At 36.9% G+C, this 21,597-nt stretch overlaps 1 protein-coding gene across 6 annotated transcripts in view; it reads right to left on the bottom strand.

Moving 5' to 3' along the window:
• syndig1 (synapse differentiation inducing 1) overlaps positions 1-21,597 on the bottom strand; it is a 40,601-nt gene extending 19,004 nt beyond the window's left edge. For 2 of the 6 annotated variants that reach the window (XR_014533288.1, XR_014533289.1), the window contains exons 1-3: positions 21,218-21,558; positions 17,770-18,434; positions 10,194-10,331 (exon numbers count right to left, since the gene is read on the bottom strand). Coding sequence is in view for 2 of the 6 variants with exons in the window: in XM_083540100.1 (XP_083396226.1) it covers positions 10,194-10,331; positions 17,770-18,324 (693 nt within the window). In the remaining 4 variants the exon portion in view is untranslated. Of the gene's footprint in view, positions 1-10,193; positions 10,332-17,769; positions 18,435-20,463; positions 20,574-21,217 lie in introns of all 6 variants that reach the window. The other 4 variants (XR_014533290.1, XM_083540101.1, XM_083540100.1 and 1 more) reach the window with 3 other exon arrangements.

Here is a 21,597-nt window from a genome sequence, read left to right on the forward strand (position 1 = left end):
TAACAGGAGGGTGAAACAGTAAAAGCACTGTGGCCTAATCTTTCTCTTTCACTACCTTTATAACATGTGTATATGTAATACACAGAGAAAAGCTCTGAGGTAATTGTGACAATACTTAAAATTATTTTAATGTTAATTAGGTGAAATAGGTAGAGGTGATAAAAAAACTTTCATATTTATATCATTTCTAAACATTAATAAAAATATGATAAAGATGATTAAGAAAAATATGATGTTTGACTTGAAGCTGTGCAGTGCAGACCGACAAATTCGAGAGCAGACAACTCCGTATTCTTCCGAATCGCTTTCACGGTATTTTTATGTCAAGCACGCTTCGGTTTGTGCAAAGTCGAACACTTGCTTTGTTAGCTCCACTAAGGCTTTTTAAAGACAAAACATTGTTATAAGTAAGTAACTTAAACTAATGTTACAGTGGTTAGTTCAAATTCACGGTCCAAAGTGAACCAGTACGAATTTAAAAATCGATGTGTTCAAGGCCCCACTAATTATTCTAAACATTAATCACAACAAAGCCTGAAATTCACCATATTGATGCATTTAACTTTTTGCATGGTATTGTGTAATTTTAACATCATTTACTCAGATCAGTTAACGGTTTGGGCAAATGATGAATTAGAAGGTGCTTACAACCTTGTGATTTTTTTTATTATTTTTTTTTATTTAGTTATGATAGTCTTATGCTCATATAACTTGCATGCTTTATACATACAGATAATGGGTTGTGCCCTGGTTGATGCAGTAGCATGCTCTACTTTATATAAATTTTTTTGCTTTACAGGTAGCCTGAAGCAGAACCCTTCGCTGAAAACTGTCAGTAAGAAAGAGCTGGAGACTGCGCTTGGTAAATGGTTTACAAATGCAAGAGACAGAGAAGGCAACCGTGCTCTGAGAGCCCAGCGGGACCATGATCGGAGGGCAGTAGAGCCGGAAGTGTAAGTCATATAACCTATAGCTAGGGCTGCACAATTAATAATATTTTATCCCGATCTATGTTTATTTAAGGGAATACTCCACCCTGAAATGAAAAAATATCTTATAATTACTCCTCAAGGAATCCTATACAGTGGCTGAGAGAGCTCAACACGCTGCAACTTAAGAAAACACATGCAAATAGAAAAAAAACACCAGCAAATAAAAAAAAAAACTACGTTATCAGTTTGACAACACGTGCTGCAAACCCCCACAATGCAACCATGTACAGAAACACGCTGCAAATCCTCATAGCACAACCAAACACCGAAAGAATCTGCAAATACTTACAACACAACCAAATAGCACAGATAACAAAATAAATGTTTCAAGGGGACCACAACAAGTGACAAACCCATCTGGGTTTATTGTTTATTGTTTAATGTTTATTCGTCAGTGGTGTTGTCGATGACCTGAAAGGTGAGGTGTTTGTTTATTTTATTATTGTTTGTTTATGATTCCTTGGCCTTTTGGATATTATTATCCTAAATAATCTGATGAAATACACAGGCTGTTAAAATAAACAAAAAACTCACCTTTCAGATCATTAACAACACCACTGATGAATAGACACTGAACAAGCAGTCCCGGGTTCGTCACTTGTTGGGGTCCTCATGAAACATTTATTTTGTGGTCTGTGCTAATTGGTTGTGTTGTGAGGATTTGCAGGACGTTTCTGTATTTAGTTGCGTTGTGAGGATTTGCAGCATGTGTTGTTTAACTGATGGAAGATGTTTTCTTAATTTGCTGGTGTTTTTTGTATTTGCATATGTTTTCTTCAGTTGCAGTGCGTTGAACTTTATGGGCCACCGTGACCTGGGTGTGACTTACATCTTTCAGCTGATCAGAATCATTGTTCTAATCATTGGCTTCTGGCAATGGCCAAATATTCGTTTAAGAGTCAAGTTCAGACGCAAGGTTGATATTTTAATTGTTACATTCATACGTTTGGATTCCATGACTGGTCCCCCGGCATAAGTTATTACTGTGCGAGGCAGAGGTGGGAACAATTCACTGATGAGATTCTAGGATATGTCTTAATTATATTAATGCATGTTTTTTTAGATGTTGCTGTGAATAATAGTATTTTTAAATGTACTAAATTGGCTTTTCTGTCTTCTCTTTCTTTACTGTTGTAGGTGTGCAGCTGATGAATCTGCATAGATGCACCAGTGAATTATTTTACTCCCTTAATTTGAATTAAATGTGATTTACACATTCTGAGTTATTTATTTTTCTAAAGTAATTTATTTTTCACAGTTCAATACTCAACAATGTAATTTTAAACATAGAGCAGCACATAAAATCAACTAATATTAGTTCTTTGTTTGGTCAGGCACAGTTTTACATTGTAACTGAGGTTTGAAATAGTTTGACAGTGGATTTTCCATAATAACACATTAAGTTCACCCACAGAAATCAATGATGAAATTAATAAATGGCACCCAAATCTCACACACTGTGGTCCCACAACAACCCTTACTCCCTTTCCACTTGGTCTCCTGAACACACAGCATATCTACGTTTCTCCTCTCCATCATATTAGCTAACTCTCTCCCTTTACCAGTCATAGTACCAACATTTAAAGTGCCCACCCTAACCTCCATTCTCCTACACTTCTCCTTTCCCTGCCTTCCTCCTCTTCTTCTCCTCCTTCGGCCAACAGTAGCCCAATTTCCACCGGTACAGGTACAAGGTACTAGGGTTTCAGCCACAATGAGGTCAGGCACTGAGTTCCAGCAAAGAGACTCTCACTCAGCCTTTCCCTGCTCTAATCACCTACACCTGTTTCCCATTACCTTTCCCCTTTATAAGCTCCCGAATCTACCTCACTAACGCTCGGATCTACTCGTTGCCGTGAGAAATCAACTTGACTTCCTACCACTAGTATTCCCTGTACTTTTATGCTCCTGGCTCCGCATCGGAGAAAGCGCTCAAGATAGGTTTGCCTTTATCGGTTCACATTGGCGATCATCCCTGGACTACCTGCATTACGGATTCTACCCGCATTACGGATCCTACCCGCTCTCCGGTTCGTACTTCTCCTCAAGCCTCTCTGCCATGTATACCTTCAGACTAAATAAAGACAAGGTGTTTAACCATACTCCGGTTTCCGACTCTTTGTCTATCTGTGACAGATTATAAAAAGAATTGCAACAAAAAAATTTTGATGCAGCTCACTGGTAAGTAGCTCTATGGTGAGCTATTTTCAGAAAAGGCCCACGGGCACCATGTTGGTGACCCCTGTTCTACATCATACAAAGGTGTTTTGTTCAATTGTATGAGTTCACTTAAAGTTTGATTGGTCATTTGACTATTCAATTTTGGCCAGAGAGTGCAAAAAACAGGTCAGGTTTCTCTCACTACTATACACTATTCACTAAGGCTTGCCTTAAATCAGACAAGTATTGTTTATTAAGGTTCATTGAAAAGCTTTAATATGAAATCTGATTTTAACATATCTTTCTTACAAACCTTAAGCAATTACAGCAAATAAAGCTGGGTTTGCATAAAAAAAAAAAATAATTCTTGAAATTGTTTCCCTTGAGGCATCAGTAGACACAAATCAGATTAACAATTCTATTATTTTGGGCCAGATGAGAAACTGTTTAACTTCAAGTATGCCTGAGCAAAACTAAATCAAAGCAAACCTGATTAACAATGGCTCAATAATGGAGATACAAGGAAAAGATGACTAATAATACAAGGTAAAAATATGCTTTAAAGATGTAGCAGCTGGTTTATCACCAACACTGAATATGAGGAGGAGTTGGATTAAAATATTTCAAAGCATACCGTACATGGGCAGCGTGGAGGAAGGGTGGGTAGCGTTGTTACCTCACAGTTTGTGGGTTTCATCCTGGTTCTCCAGCTTCCTTAAAAAACATGGCATAATGTGGACTGTCTGTTCTGTATATCCTGTAAGTGTGAATGAGTGTGTAACTGTGTGTAAATGGTGCCTAATGGAGTCCTATCTTGTGTATATTGCTCTTTGTGTACTCAGCCTAACAGCAAAACTAACAAGAAAGCTACTGAAGATTGATTTGTATTGCCATTATTCTATATGTTATAATGATCCGTGTGGCAATGAAATAGGTCAGTGTAAATCTCTCCTGAACAAATGGTGTGGAAACACCCACAGCTATGTTGAGTGAGAATGTTGTTTTTAACGCATGTCTTCATTGTACATTGAAAGGGATTATTAAATAAACCTCTAAAACCAATCAATCAGATTGTGCACACAGGATTAGCAAAAACAGATTGCTGCAGTTCGTAGATGAGCATGGAGAATATTTACATATACATAAATATGTGGCTGTAACACATGCAATGAATGAAAATCAGTATTTATGGTTTTATATATATATATATATATATATATATATATATATATATATATATACATACATACATACATACACACACACACACACACACACACACACACACACACACACACACACACATATTTATTTAATAGTTGCATTTGATTTAATACATAATAAATAATATACAAATTATTACTAACATTATGAAAACTACATCCATCTTTATTGCAGTTTATATTTAAAAATACTGACTGACAGAAACCCTGCCCATCCATCAGTGATTTATATAATATTATCCTTTATTGTAAAAAATCCGTGCCTGTACAAAATGACAGGCAGACAAATGGCAAATGGCTACAACTTTGTTTTAACAGTTTAGGGAAGAATCACATTTGGCTGGAAAAGTCAGGTGTCAAAATCTCCACATAGAGATAGACAGATAGATCATACATAGACAGACAAATAGACAGACAGATAGATAAATCACACACACACACACACACACACACACACACACACACACACACACACACACACACACACACACATATATATATATATATATATATATATATATATATATATATACAGTATACTGATATATATATATATATCTTCTGTATATGTATACATATGCTAGATTAGCATATTTCTCCACCCTCATAGAAAATAACAAGCATAATCCTAGATTTTTATTCAGCACGGTAGCAAAATTAACAGGGAATAAAAGCACTGCTCTAACATGCACACCATCATTAGATAGTAATGATTTCATGAACTTTTTTGATAATAAAATTGAGAACATCAGGCAAGAAATCCAGACGGTTAATATAAATCCAAATTTTTTTCCAAGTAACCCTGTAGACAGCAGCATAATTATAGCAGACAATTAACTACAAAGCTTCACTCCTATTTCCTCATCAAAATCATCAACCTGCATTCTCGATCCCTTGCCTACAAGTTTCTGTAAACAGATAACTCCAGAGGTAATTGAACCTGTTTTAAAAATTTAAAAACTCTTCCATTAGCACTGGTTATGTACCAAAATCCTTCAAACTGGCAGTTATCCAACCCCTTATTAAAAAACCTGACCTTGACCCATGTCAGTTGTCCAACTACAGACCAATATCAAATCTCTCCTTTATATCCAAAATTTTAGAAAAGGTTGTATACAACCTTTTATGAATACAATTTTTTAAATGTATCAGTCAGGATTTCGGCCTCATCATAGCACAGAGACGGCGCTAGTTAAGGTGGTAAATAACCTGTTATTGGCCTCTGATCAGGGTTTTGTCTCCTTACTTGTTTTGCTAGACCTTAGTGCAGCTTTTGACACCATTGATCACACTATACTACTTGCTAGACTTGAGAACGTTGTTGGAATAAAGGGAACAGCTCTCTTTTGGCTCAGGTCTTATTTGACTGATCGCTATCAGTTTGTTGATGTAAATGGTGAGTTCTCCACACTCTATAAGGTAAAGTTTGGTGTTCCTCAAGGATCGGTCTTAGGCCCACTGCTTTTCTCTTTATATATGCTGCCTCTTGGTGAAATTATTCATAAACATGGGATTCGCTTCCATTGCTATGCTGATGACACACAGCTGTATATTTCAGCAAAGCCAGATGAGAGAGATCAGCTAAACAATGTTGAGAAGTGTGTAAAGGACATTAGACAGTGGATGCTTAATAACTTTTTTCTGCTCAACTCAGATAAGACGGAAGTACTTTTACTAGGACCACATGCAGCTAGAAGTAAACTTTCCGATAAGCTTCAGTTAGTTCAGAATGCAGCAGCAAGAGTCCTCACTAGATCTAGGAAATATGACCACATCACCCCTGTTTTAGTCAGTCTACACTGGCTCCCAATTGAATCTCGCATTGATTATAAAATACTACTACTGACGTATAAAGCACCTAACGGTCTCGCACCTCAGTATCTGAGTAAACTTTTGTACCAGTATGATCCTCCACGCCTACTTAGATCAAAAGGTGCTGGCTATCTGTTGGTTCCTCAAATAATGAAGACTACAGCAGGGGGATTAACATGGGGGAGTGGTGGCTCCAGCGGTTAAGGCGCTGGGTTACCGATCGGAAGGTTGGGGGTTCAAGCCCCGGTATCGCCAAGCTGCCACTCTTGGGCCCTTGAGCAAGGCCCTCTATGCTCCAGGGGACCCTTACGAGAAAAATAAATCAAGACCGGCGCTGAGAGGATTGGGCAGCAGTCGAAGGCGGGGGCCTTGACAGCCTGATCCCTGGACACAGAGAAGTGTCTGGGGAATCTGCTTAGACTGCTGCCCCCGCGACCCGAATTACAGATAAGCGGGAGAAGATGAAGATGAAGATGAAAATGAAATGATGAAACAGCAGGGGGCAGATCTTTCTCTTATAAAGTCCCACAGTTATGGAACAACCTTCCAACCAGTGTTCGGGACTCAGACACTCTCAGTGTTCAAGTAGAGGTTGAAAACATTGTATATCTGCTTCAAATGGGCATTCGGTGCAACCCAGATGAGGATGGGTTCCCTCTTGAGTCTGGTTCCTCTCAAGGTTTCTTCCTTATGCCATCTCGGGGAGTTTTTCCTTGCCACAGTTGCTTATCAGGGACAAATGTACTTACAAAGAACATATTTACTTTTAATTACCACATTATCTGTGTAAAGCAGCTTTGAGACAATGTTCATTGTTAAAAGCGCTATACAAATAAAAATGAATTGAATTAAAAATGAATTGAACATATATCTTCTCAAGAGACAAAACTATAGAAATTAAACTTTGAGATATTTTAGAGTAGTCAATGTGCAGTACACAGTTACAGATCAAGATTTACTGTCGTCTGAAAATAACTCCAAATACAGCCATTATTTTCAAAATAACTGGCAACAAAAGTGAGTACATCCTAAGTAATAACAGCTGTACATCATGTAAGCATGTGAAGCCACATGTCCTATTCATTATGTTCATGTTTTCTTCTGCTTGACAGGACCAGACAAATTTGTATATCTTTTATTAAATTATAAAATGAAATTTTCTCATACTGACCACTGGATGTCCAACATGGCACCTCATACCAAAGAACAAAAGAATGAAAATAGAACAAAAGACAAAAAAAGTAAAGGTTGAAGCACTGACTACACATTTTCACTCAAGTTAAAGTAAAGAGGTTTGGGCTCTGACATGTATTTAAGTAGAAAATAGCCTTTACTACTAACTGTTTTAGTGTCACACTGGTAACTGGACTTCACAGCATATTAATATATTAATACAAAATAATTTCTAATTTTCTTATCTAATGAATGTATCCAGGCTGAACAACCACCATACTGAACTTAAGCAGGGCAATCATGTTTAGATCACTGATTTCCTCTGTCTCATCCATGTTAGCTCCATATTTCTTGTTGCCTTCTGCCCTGCTTGTTGTTAGCTTTTTAGGCTAGCCTACATCTGTGGTGTGTGATAGTCTGGAAATTATACACGTCAAGAAATAGGTTGATGGGCTGAAAAAACAGCATGCAATAAGAAGAAAAAATATAAATTATGTCACCAAATAGATTAAAAACAAAGTAACAAACCTGGTTTGAAAATGTAAGAAGTAGAAAGTACAGATATTTGTGTAAAAATTCAATGAGTGAAAGTAAAAGGTCCAAAAAATGAGGTAAAGTGTGGATATCAAAGAAATCTATATAAGTACAGTAACAAAGTATGTGTACTTCATTAAATCCCATCTCTTCTCTCTGAGGATTCGAGAATGAGAAGAGTTACAGTACAGTGGCCAGGATCGATCTAAGAAGTTGAGTCCTCATACTTTGCATCAGGTGCAGAAGCTGGCTTCAAAAAACAGATACATGAGTGCTACCAGCATTGCTTTAAGGGTGCAGAAACGGAAGGTCCGCTTGTCAGTGCCCCAGACCAGATGACGCACAAGACAAGTTTGCATTGCTATCCTCCCAGAAGGAAGCCTCTTCTGAAGCTGGCTCACAAAAAAGCTCACAAATAGTTTGCTGAAGACAACCAATAAAAATGTTAAAGGAACTGTGTTGCCTGGAGTGAAACATGGTGGTGGCAGTGTCATTATGTGGGGCTGCATGAGTGCTGCTGGTGTCGAGGAGCTGCATTTCATTGATGGCATCATGAATTAACAAATGTACTGCTCTATACTAAAAATAAAAAAGGTGCTACTATTACTCCGTACCATTGGTCGGCGTGCACTTTTCCAACGTGACAAAAATCCTAAACACACCCCTAAGGCCCCTGTTTTATTTCTGAAGAAGAACAGGGTGAAAGTGATTCAGTGGCCAAGTATATCTGAACCCAATCAAACACCTATGGGGAATTCTGCATAGACAAGTTGAGCGTCAATCTCTATCAAGCACACAGTCTCTAAAACAGGTAAGTATTAAAGAATGGGAAAAAAAATAGATGTTGCAAACTATCCCAACTTGTTCATTCCATGCCTAGAAGATTTGGTGCTGTCATTTAAAATCATGGAGGCCATACAAAGTACTAGATGTCTTATTTTTGCATCACCCTAATCTGAGTTATATTGTTAACCTTAACTTGTTAACCATGTTATAAGTTAAACAAATGTAATATTAAACTTTGTCTTGTCAACAATTTGAAAATAGTTTTTGTGTTTATTGAGATTTTTTTCAAAGGACACCCCCACACACACACACACACAAACACATATATATATATATATATATATATATATATATATATATATATATATATATATATATATATATATATATATATATATAAAAAGCAATTAATAGTTGGAAAAGTTGGAAAAGTTTTCAAGCATTCATGTACACCCTGCTTGTTTCTACAGATTTTTTTTAATCAGATGATCCATATTAAACTAGCGCATGAACAAAAGAATCTTCCTGGAAATGAAGAGGATATCATTTGACATTCATAGAAAATAAAAATCTCTCCTACCCATATGAGATTATCTATTGCCTTCATTTTTGTGTGACAAATTTATTTTCTATTTTCCTGTTCGTCAGGGATCTCTGCATGTGAAAAAGCATGCTGTGTGTGTGGGAGCCTGTATAAACAACAAGCTGTAAGCAATAGATGTTGTGTAATGTGAGCAGTGCAGCAATTCTGTTTTTTTTTTTTTTTTTATGCTGCCACATGTCCACTAGACATTAAAAAGTGTGTCAAAAATGTTTTATTGCTCTGCTGTGCTTACCCACAATTACAGGTATACGAAGCAATGATTCACATACTATGCCTTCCAAAATGCTTTTCAGCATGTTTCATTCCAGTGTGTGAGATAAGCTGAGAGGATTCGTTGGGGGTTTAAGGGAATTGATTTTGGCGTGGGCTTAGTTGCTAGGGCCAGGCTGAGTAAACTTTTTTTCCCTTTCATATGGAGAATTAGAGAGCTGTAGGTGTTCAGTCGTGATGTGATATTAGCAAGTGAGTTGCCACTGAGCTGATCGCTGTTTTAAATAAGACTCACAGAGATTAACCCAAGGCAAACATGAAAATGGCCCATTCCAAAAATGAGCAAGTAATAGTTTTCTTTTGCAAGGTTTCAATAGTATTCTATTCATAATTCATTTGTATAACTATTAGAAACTACTGACATTTGCCACATCTTTCCTTTTTGTGTTGTACAACAGAATGTACACCAGAAGACTAAAAACCCACTTGACTGTACACTAGGCAGAAGTCACCTTTGTTTGACAGGATATTGTACCCATAAATCATTATTCTGTATTTGTGTGGTTTATTTCACCCTAATAAGTGTGACAATTCTTTCATCTTTTCTCCAATGACTTCCAATTTCAGTAAACAATAATAAATTGTGATATCTCTGTTCTATTTCTCATAGGTGAGGAGCAGGTGTTGAGAGATCCTTACCTCATGAGACAGGTAGAAGGCGGCGATGCCTAGGGGCCAGAAGCAGCACAGCATTGAGAAGACACTGAGGCCCAGGTGGTCTCGTGGAGGCATCATCAGGAAGTTGTCCTCACTCTCTGAGTCACTTGAGTACTCACTCTGCAGAAAGTGCACAATAACATGAGGTGAGCAGAATAGACTTTGTATTAGAAAGTGCAGGTTATTCAACATTATTTAGTTTTTGTACACTTTAGTTTCCAATGAAAGCCAAAAAAAAATGATCTTACAAATCTTACAATTCGCGGGAATCCGCAGCGGGTTCAATTGTCCAGGAACGTTAGGAATAACATTTTAAACTATGTTTTCACAGGATTTTCAGAACTCATGGGGGTCTTAGAACGTAACCCCTGTGAGTTCCGGGGGACCACTGTATTCCCTAATCTGTATCTTATTTAGATTTCCCAGAGTGAATGAGTGACAGGGAGTAACTGTCTACACAAAAAAAACTTTAAATGTGTTATATTGGAAATTATATTTCTAATTAAGGGAAACAAAAATCCATTTGGGATTACTGGTTGATCACACATCACACCATGATTTAAGTGCACAGTAGTAAGCACTAAATGATCCTAAAATTACATCCCTGTAATCATTTGCACTTGTGTGTTTTGCAGACACTTTTTCCTAAGCAATTTACACATGAGGCAAGCGTGACTTAGGCAAAGAGCTCATAATAGACAATATTAATAATACTAAGGATTGGAAGAGCTCATTCCATAAAAGGGGAACCACATACAATAGGACATGTTTTACAAGCAGCTAAATAATAAGCAATGCAAGTCTCTGCTTAGAGCCAATCCCGGGACATTAGAAGAGGTATGACATGGAAGACCAGTCAGTCAACTGCATGTTGAACATCTGTGAACCATCAGCTGAGACACTGTGCATGCTGGAAGGCAGCCAAAACAACATGTTCTTTTTGGGAGGTCGAGTTAAATGTAGCATTTTTTTCAACAAGGCTGCAGCATTAAAAATTCTTAAGATCATAATACTGTTCATATATGTAGAAGAGTAAACTGTGATTGTATGTAGTGTAGATTGAAGGCCATTTTTCACACTGATTTCTGTAAAATACTACTTTATAAGTCTTAGCCACCTTTTCTGTAGGTCTGTCTAAACAAGAAGGCCTCAGTCTGTACTCAGAGTATTCCTGTACTTGAACAAAGGAACACAGACACTGCATAACCATTCCAGGAAACTTATACCGGTTTTACAATTCTACATGAGTAAAAGTATAAAAGATCTTGCTTTTGAAGGTACTTTATGATGATATATGATATTTAACAGAAGTAAAAGTATTGATCTGTGAAACCTATTTTGTAATAATTGATGTGATCCAATGATCCATTCTCCTGTACATTATACGGATAGGTATAATGTGCAGAAATCATATTTGAAAAAAAGTATTGATATCTTACTGCAAAACTTACAAATTACAAGTTAAAAGTCACCAAGTGCATTATGACTTGAGATAAAGTCTTAGAGTGTCTGATTTGAACAGTGCTTGAGTATTAGACTCCTATTGAAAGTAGGCTCAAAGATGCACTAGTGCTCAACACCAAGACATGTGTTAGTGAAAAGCCAAAAACATTTGATCTGTAAGGTTTTATTTCCTACAATACAAATCAAATTGTACACTTCAACACTGCATTTACCATTTATCAACACAACAGCCTAATAGTTAAGCGATCTTTCAAAAGGGGACCTTCAATTAACAAATAAAATTACACTATCATGTCACAAAGTAGAAGAGTCATTAGTATTCAGTGGACAAATAAAATTTTATAGATTTAGATGAAGTGAAACTAAATACTGACTGAATTATTGCTAAATGTAATTGGTAATGCCCATTCTGAATTAAAATTTAGTCAAGTAAAAAATGCATATATTAAATCATATGTAGTTGAGTAGGTAATAAAAGTTGGTTATATCTTGATACTTAGTAAATGCCAAAAAAATGTAAAACTTAAGTACAGTAATGAAGTACATTTACTCGGACACTTTTCACCACTAATTATACGTAATTACTGAGAGAGTTTTCTGTTGTCACAGACACACATTGCGATCGTCTGTTACTTCACGCAAATTCTCACTACAACCGCAAGGTTTCTCTTGTCGTCTAATTATGTTTTTGCATCCACTACAAAGTACCAAGGAATGGCATGTTATTTCTATATAAAATTTAAGATATGCATTATTGTATAATAAAATTCCTTAAATGAAATAATAATATATAATGTATATATAACTTTCTTTTCGGCTTCTCCCGTTAGGGGGCGCCACAGCGGATCCTCCGCACGTTTAATTTGTCACATGTTTTACGCTGGATGCCCTTCCTAACGCAACCCTCCCCAATTTATCCGGGCTTGGGACCGGCACTAAGAGTGGCTGGGGATGGTTCCCTGATCGAACCCGGGTCGCAGCGGTGGGAGCGCTGCATCTTAACCACTAGACCACCAGGGGACCCATATAATGTATATATAATAATATAATAATGTACTTAAGTAGCACTTGCTTTATGAGAGTGCTTGTATTTGTACATGTGATTCACCTGAGAACCCCAGCTGGCTGTTGTTGTTTTCACCTTACTGTTTACATGTCTAGGATAAAGCATCTTGCACCATATGCTTTTCTTGCCATCAATTTGTAACAGGATGGCCTTTTGCATATGTTCACATGCAGGAACATTGTAGACAATGATTCTCTCTCTCTCTCTCTCTCTCTCTCTCTCTCTCTCTCTCTTTCTCTCCTGATTACACAACAGTGTTTAGTTCTGAGCCATACTGTATGTGCCATGGCAACATAATCTTTGCAATATTATAAAAACATGTTGCAGAGGAAGAGACAACGAAGACCAGTAACAGCATGGGGGACTTTACACCAACCCCCACCTAGGCACAGCAAACTGTATCAGTCAAAAATAAATCAAAACCAGCAATAATGTTTACATGCAACTGAATTAGTTTTTTTTATTATTTGTGTAGAAGATTTAACATTAAATATATTTTTAAAAGTATTGTTTGGCATTTTCAAAAGCAGTATCATCTGTCTGGAGGCCAAAGGAAGAGATGACCTATAACAGACAATAATATAAAAATCATAATTAAATAAACCACATATACAGTGAGGAAAATAAGTATTTGAACACCCTGCTATTTAGCAAGTTCTCCCACTTAGAAATCAAGGAGGGGTCTGAAATTGTCATCGTAGGTGCATGTCCACTGTGAGAGACATAATCTAAAAAAAAAAATCCAGAAATCACAATGTATGATTTTTTAACTATTTATTTGTATGATACAGCTGCAAATAAGTATTTGAACACCTGAGTTAGTCAATGTTAATATTTGATACAGTAGCCTTTGTTTGCAATTACAGAGGTCAAACGTTTCCTGTAGATTTTCACCAGGTTTGCACACACTGCAGGAGGGATTTTGGCCCACTCCTCCACACAGATCTTCTCTAGATCAGTCAGGTTTCCGGCCTGTCGCTTTGAAACACGGAGTTTGAGCTCCCTCCAAAGATTCTCTATTGGGTTTAGGTCTGGAGACTGGCTAGGCCACGCCAGAACCTTGATATGCTTCTTACAGAGCCACTCCTTAGTTATCCTGGCTGTGTGCTTCGGGTCATTGTCATGTTGGAAGACCCACCCTCGACCCATCTTCAATGCTCTAACTGAGGGAAGGAGGTTGTTCCCCAAAATCTTGCAATACATGGCCCTGGTCATCCTCTCCTTAATACAGTGCAGTCGCCCTGTCCCATGTGCAGAAAAACACCGCCAAAGCATGATGCTACCACCCCCATGCTTTACAGTAGGAATGGTGTTCTTGGGATGGTACTCATCATTCTTCTTCCTCCAAACACGTTTAGTGGAATTATGACCCAAAGTTCCATTTTGGTCTCATCTGACCACATGACTTTCTCCCATGACTCCTCTGGATCATCCAAATGGTCATTGGTAAACTTAAAACGTGCCTGGACATGTGCTGGTTTAAGCAGGGGAACCTTCCGTGCCCTGCATGATTTCAAACCATGACGTCTTAGTGTATTACCAACAGTAACCTTGGAAACGGTGGTCCCAGCTCTTTTCAGGTAATTGACCAGCTCCCCCCGTGTAGTTCTGGGCTGATTTCTCACCTTCCTTAGGATCATTGAGACCCCCACGAGGTGAGATCTTGCATGGAGCCCCAGTCCGAGGGAGATTGACAGTCATGTTTAGCTTCTTCCATTTTCTAATGATTGCTCCAACAGTGGACCTTTTTTCACCAAGCTGCTTGGCAATTTCCCCGTAGCCCTTTCCAGCCTTGTGGAGGTGTACAATTTTGTCTCTAGTGTCTTTGGACAGCTCTTTGGTCTTGGCCATGTTAGTAGTTGGATTCTTACTGATTGTATGGGGTGGACAGGTGTCTTTATGCAGCTAACGACCTCAAACAGGTGCATCTAATTTAGGATAATAAATGTAGTGGAGGTGGACATTTTAAAGGCGGACTAACAGGTCTTTGAGGGTCAGAATTCTAGCTGATAGACAGGTGTTCAAATACTTATTTGCAGCTGTATCATACAAATAAATAGTTTAAAAATCATATATTGTGATTTCTGGATTTTTTTTTTTTAGATTATGTCTCTCACAGTGGACATGCACCTACGATGACAATTTCAGACCCCTCCATGATTTCTAAATGGGAGAACTTGCAAAATAGCAGGGTGTTCAAATACTTATTTTCCTCACTGTATATTTAGAAGGCTGAGAAACTAGGGTTCAGTCGAAGGCCAATGATCCTGTTACACTTACAGTTTACTTCCAGCACTGGGGCTTACATAAAGTTGCTACTTGCACTGTAATAGGTTTTCATTAAAAAAGCTGTCATATTTTACACGGACCTTCTTTTTCTGACTTTATGAGCTTCAAAGTTACCCATAAAATATTATTAAACAAGTACATTCAAATTTATTTATGAAAACACATGCAAGACATAAAATACACCAGGACTGTTTTTTTTTTTTCAGAAACACTGTAAATTATATTCTGAGATGATACTGCACATAGGAATAGCAAACTGCCACATCTTATTCAGAGCAGTGTGTCATGGAGAGAAATGACGTTGCACTCGAGATTTACAAGTGAGCCTGCATTCCATGAATAGTAATCGCTTCATTAAATGGATGCCAAAATTAACTTCAAATTTGTATTAAAAAAAATAATCTGAACACATAATAAATCTCTAAAATACAGTTATATATAATTGAAACAGTAAAATAATTGTAACAGTTGTTTTTTTTTTTTTATTATGAAAATCGTTAATCTGTCCTTGAAAGTATATGTAGTCTATAGAATGTAGTAGTAAAGAATTTAGTCTATTAAAACATGAGAAAAGGGTGAATTGGTGTATGTATTTATATGTATTCAAGTATATTCATGTGTATTCATGAAACAGAAAATGTGCAATATCATAATGTATACATAAACAATCATGTAGTCCTATTTTCACCTTATATACCTGTAGGTATTGTATATAATTTATTTTTCTCTGTATATAAAGATGTCTACATTAGTGATGGGAAGATTGGATCATTTTAGTGACTCGGTTGAATGAATCTTTTTTTTTAGTCATTTAGTTAATTTCTTTTCTTTGATCATAAATAAAAGGAAATGTAAAATTTTCAATAAGCAGATCCACCAACACGTCCCCATACATGAACTTTCAATATAGTTTCAGTCATTTATAGATGTATATATAACTCCATAGCGTATATGGGAGTCACGTGACAAAAGAACGAGCGACTCGGACCAGAGGACTCATGAGAACAACTATTCAATTCTTTTCCTGTGTAAAGCATTGCATAGCGTCTATAGGAGTCACATGATAAAACAACGAACGACTCGTACTAGACGAGTCGAAAGGTAAACTACTCAATTCTGTTTCCTGTACTTAACATGTGGAGGTTTTTGGGATGCTTTACTCATGCGTGTCCAGTAGAAAATTGACGAATCACTCTTTGAGGCTACTCGTTCCTTTGAGTCACATTATAGACTTGTTCAAAATGAAATATTCATCACTAGTCTACATCCATATTTAGGTGCTCTGAATCATATATAAACATGTTATGTGTGCTTATTTATTGTCAATATACTTTAGAGTTCATATCATAATTTAAAAACATCAAGCGTGCTCTTTTTTAGTTCTTTTATCACAGAAGAAAAACCCATAAGTTACTGCACTAGCAGGTGTTTTAAAAAAAGCCTTGGCAGCTAATAGCAGTCACTTCAAGGTAGACTAGTTAAATTAATGAATTACATAATCCAATAGAATAATCTATTAGAATGTAATGGCAATATTCTGACATCAACGGTAGCCTTTAAATCAATCAATTACATAAGTGTTTTTGAACAAGGTTAACCAATTTTCAGTGGAGGTCATTTAGCCTGACATTCAGAAAAACTAAATCAATATATTTTGTCATATGCTTTTGAAATACATACAATTTTACTTAACGCACTACCAAATAATTTAGAATGATAAGGTGTTTTTAAATATCATGAGAATGGTTCCACGTCAATAAATTCAATTTAGCTAAAGACACATTTAGTCTGCTTTGTGTGTATTTGCATGTTAATTTTTGCTGTAAAAAAAGTTTTCATAGTGCATTAAATCTCCTCAAGACATAAAAGATTTCTTAACAACATTATTCTAAAATTCTTCTATTAATTATGCTAATTTTGCTCCCAAGCATAAAACTTTAGGGAGCCAAATAAAAAAACTGTATGTGAGTTCCAAATGTCAGTGTGAATACCAGCAGGTTATGGATTTGATGCCCATTTGAACATCAGCTCAAGGTTTTTAGAGGTTATTTTGTTGACAGTAAATCAGATCACAGCCTGGGTAAACCAAAGCACATCTGCATTCCTTCTTCCTCTCCATGCATTATTGTCACCACACAGAGATCTGCAGAACGTGCAGCATTTTCAGAACAGGTGGCCTAAGCAGGTTGGAAACAGCAGGAAACTGGCTGTCCATACTGCATTTGCACTCAGATTGCTCCCCAAGCTTCCGCACACACGCACACACACACACACACACACACACACACACACACACACACACACACACACACACACACACACACACATACACAGACCCCAAGTGTGTCGATAGCTTTCAAGTAACCTGTTTGCAGTGAAGCAAAACTAGAGGGTGGCAAAGAAATTGTGACAAATAACAAGTTAATACTGTGCAGAATAAAAAATCATTGAATCATATCAAGTATTTAAATCAACTACAAACATTTCAGGAACTTTCTATTTTTGTAAATGCATGTTTGGGAAACATACAGTCTGCCTTTACCCTGACTTTGTAAGATGCTGCTCTATTTTTCTGTTTAGATTTGTATCTATATGTGTGTTTTTTGTGTATTATTTTTACTTACTCCAAGTTGTTTTATTAATCAAAATATGACCTATGTTACAAGCAATATAAGTGAACAGATTTTAATCATTATTAAGTTCATAGATCAAAACAATGGTGAATACCAAAACTCCTACCTCAAGCTCTTGAAACTCATCGTCATCATCCACATCATAGGACAGTGTATGAATCTTGGAATCCTCCACTGATAAATCCAAGAATTTGTTGTCAGTGAGCATGAGCCCATCTTTAGTAATCGTAGCAGCAGGGTTAGCAGGAGCCATGTCCTCAATGAACGTGGTCTCACAGCAGTCGCTTCCCTCCCCCCACCCTCTCAGAACTCCTTCGGGGTATAGGATGAGGTTGGGTTTATAAAAAGGGTCCAGTGCCTGGGGCAAGGTACTGGGGTTAAGCAGCTGCGGATGGTGTCCACTTATCCGTGTCCCATTTCTATTCTGACCCACATGCTCAGGGGAATAATTGACGACTGCATGGCCCTGATACTGTGGGGCTGAGTACACTGACACCCGTCCTCCCTTGGTGTCCACCATTACGTTTCTGGTGTTGATTAGACCGTTGCATTTGCAGCACTCTGGCCCAGGGTCACCACCAATTGATGTTGATAACTTCCTCTGAGCAGGAGGATCTTTTGCCGCTTGTGCTCTGGGGGCAGTTCTGAGCCCTGTTTCCATTCTGTCCTAGTGAGCGCTGATTCTGAGGACAGCCACTTTCCAGGCACTAGTTTGCCTCATGAGTGATCCGTGAGAGAAAACATAAGATGGAAGCATTGCCCTGTTCTCTCCTATACAGAACCACAGCAAACTGAGTCAATAATATTTAAGAATTAGATTTATTCATTTAATATTTATGATCCACTCAAATGCTAAGTAATTTTTCATGAGAAGTTACCGAATTACATAAAATCACAAAGTCTTTGCTCATTTTTATTGATGTCTGGGACTTCATTTAAAAAAATGTAAGTACAACCAAATTTTCTCTAAAATACTAATTAGTTTTAATGTTTAAAAAGTGACATACAAATCACTATTCATAAAGTAAAAACTTAAACTAGTAAAAACTTTACTATTGGTGCATATGGATTTTCAATCAATCGGAACTTACAAATCCACATTTATAATTATTTTACATCTGCATAAATGAGGCCCCGTAATCAACAGATGCATCATTAAATATATAAATGATCTATTGTCTATATCATAAATTTGGAATATGTCTATAACCGAATAATCAAGCCTGCATGCTCTAAACATTTTCATAATGCTATGGCATTGCTAGTGACAAATAAATGCACTTGTTAGCAAGTGTATTACTTTAAATCAGTGCAGAAATTAGCGCTTCTGTTTTGTTCTGTTACCTTGCAAAAAAAAAAATTTATCCATTCTATTTATTTTAATATCATTCATTACTCAAAATGTAAAAAGAAATCCTGACTTGTGGCTGTCTATATTATCAATTATGTATCTAATTTGATGGTATTTTTAAAACAATGGTTAGAAGAGTTCAAAAAACAGTGATTCAACCCTTTAGTCACAAATTCTGCTGTACTTTAACTGCCATACATTTGTGATTCATCTTTCTTTCTCGCTGTGACTAATAATTTACAACTCTGTGGCCCTGTTCCTGTACACACCCTATTTTTTACAAGTTCAGCAAGAAAATCCTCCTTCCAAGGTAATAAATGTTTTCTTGTTTCCCCAATGCACCCTGTGTAACCCTCATTTTTCATCTAGAGCACTGTAAACATGCTGTCCCAAATTCTTAACTAGTTTTCAGAGCTAATTTAAAATAGCTGTAATACTCATATTCACTCCCAGTTCAAACATTAGAAGTTCTTGTAGAACTTATATGAATAGAATATTATCCCCAAGGGTCTTTAATAGAAGATCAGAAGGATTGTTGTACTGAAAAAGCAAGTCACACTGCAGGGTGTTCTGTGTATATAGTCTTAATATTATAAGCATATGATAAAAATTTCACTACTGACACAGTCTGGTAGTAAGAGCTGTGCTGATGTTACTTTTGGGTCTCATGAAGATATAAGAAACGTCAACATTGTAGGAAGGAATATCAAAGGTCTAAGTAGTTAGGTCTTTTTATGTGTAATGGTAACAGAAACTGGCTTTTGCTTCTGCTTCAGTTCTTTCTGCTCAAAGTTTCTCAGGAATATACGTATCTACAGTCCACTATTCTGCTCTATCAAACACACTCCAGAATGAATGAATAATTATTTTTAGAATTTGCCAAATGCTAAGAATGAATCCTGGACATATTGAATATGTAGACCACAATATTTGATTCTCTTATATATTCACCAAAAAAAGCTTCGTCTAGGTTAATGAACATTGTCTTGTTTCCAATAGACGTGTATATGACTGCATCATGAATGTGATTTAATGTAATTGTAAAAAAATAAACCAGCTGTATTTAATAGAATGACTTATGACTTATGACAAATATTTCTCTCCATCAGCTTTGATTTAACTTGGATTACTGTGAATAACAACACCACAGTAATGCAACAACCTTCATATGGTTGTTAGCTAGGTATTTAAATATCCCTCTAACCAAATTATATCTCCAATAGAGTTCCCTACCATTCCATATATTTTCCATATATATTCCGTATATGGCACGGTTTAATACAATCAGATATCAATGAAATATCAGAAATAATAAAAAGTTAATGCGTAAACCTGTTAATGTTGACAAGTCACGTTATTCTTTACGCAACATCTATTTGGTATCATAGTGTCTACTTAACGTTTTTAATTTCCAGTCCGCATTGGTGAGCCCAGATTTAGGGTGCTTACCTACGTGATTACGATCACTGTTCTGTTTAGTAACGCTATAAACTCTTAGAATAAATGGTGCTGTCTGGCAGTCTGGAGGATTTGTTCTGTTTATCCCTCTGGGTGCAAGTCTAAAATGTTATAAACAAAAAAAGGTAATAAAAAGACACAACACAACAAATGAATCATTGAATATGATTTAAAGTGAATAATAAGCTAACTACAAAATGGTCCGAACAGAACAACAATCCTTTTGAAGAAAAAAGTTTTTTTTTGTAATAATGGTACTTCATTTTAAAAGAGTATAAATAGAATAGTAGGGAATTTTAGTTGCATCGAATGATTCATTAAAAAACGAACGCATGCAAACAGCAGTCAGGGTTTATTTTTATTTAATTTTTTTGTCTAGTATTTTGATCGTGTTTTTTTCATTATGCGGCCGCAGTGAGAGCTGTCCATTGTACTGAACCTTCCTGCAAGAAAACCAGAAAAACTCCAACAAGATTACTAACAGGTCCCTGCAATGACAGCCCTTGACAGCAGATGTGCGACGACATTCATCAGTGTGTAAACATTTTGTAATTCAGATGCATTAAAACGGCATATCAAAATAGACAAATACAAATAACCAATAATCTCTACCGTTTTTGGGGATCACGCAAATCAACCCGACCTGGCTTTCTTTGGCTGTTATGCATCCTGGAGGCGGCATCTTGGTGCAATCATTCATTTGCTGTACAAGTTCGTGATCTGACTGGTAAAACCCAGGGCTTACCTTCCGAGCCGAGCGCGTGCCATTCGACGTCCAAAACACACGCGGATTCTCGTGCCTTCTCTCCGTCCCACCGGTATGCATGCACAATTCTAGACAAGGTTAAGCACTAACCTCGATTACGAGAGAAATAATATTTGTGAAATGATCGGGAAAAATAAGCCAGATGGAGTGGACGCGTCTTTCCTGGTGTAGAGGACGCTGCATGGGGACACACGCGCGTGCTTATTTAGTTATTTATTTATTTACTCCCCCACACACACACAACAAACACGTATTACACACGCGCCTGCATTTCATACACGCATCATCCAAGGTATCTGGTATGTTTTGTGTGTGTGTGTCCTGAACGTGTGTACTGTCCTTATAAATAAAGTGCTCTC

This window comes from Silurus aristotelis (genome assembly GCF_946808225.1).
Source record: "Silurus aristotelis genome assembly, chromosome: 4".
Classification (NCBI taxonomy): Eukaryota; Metazoa; Chordata; class Actinopteri; order Siluriformes; family Siluridae; genus Silurus; species Silurus aristotelis.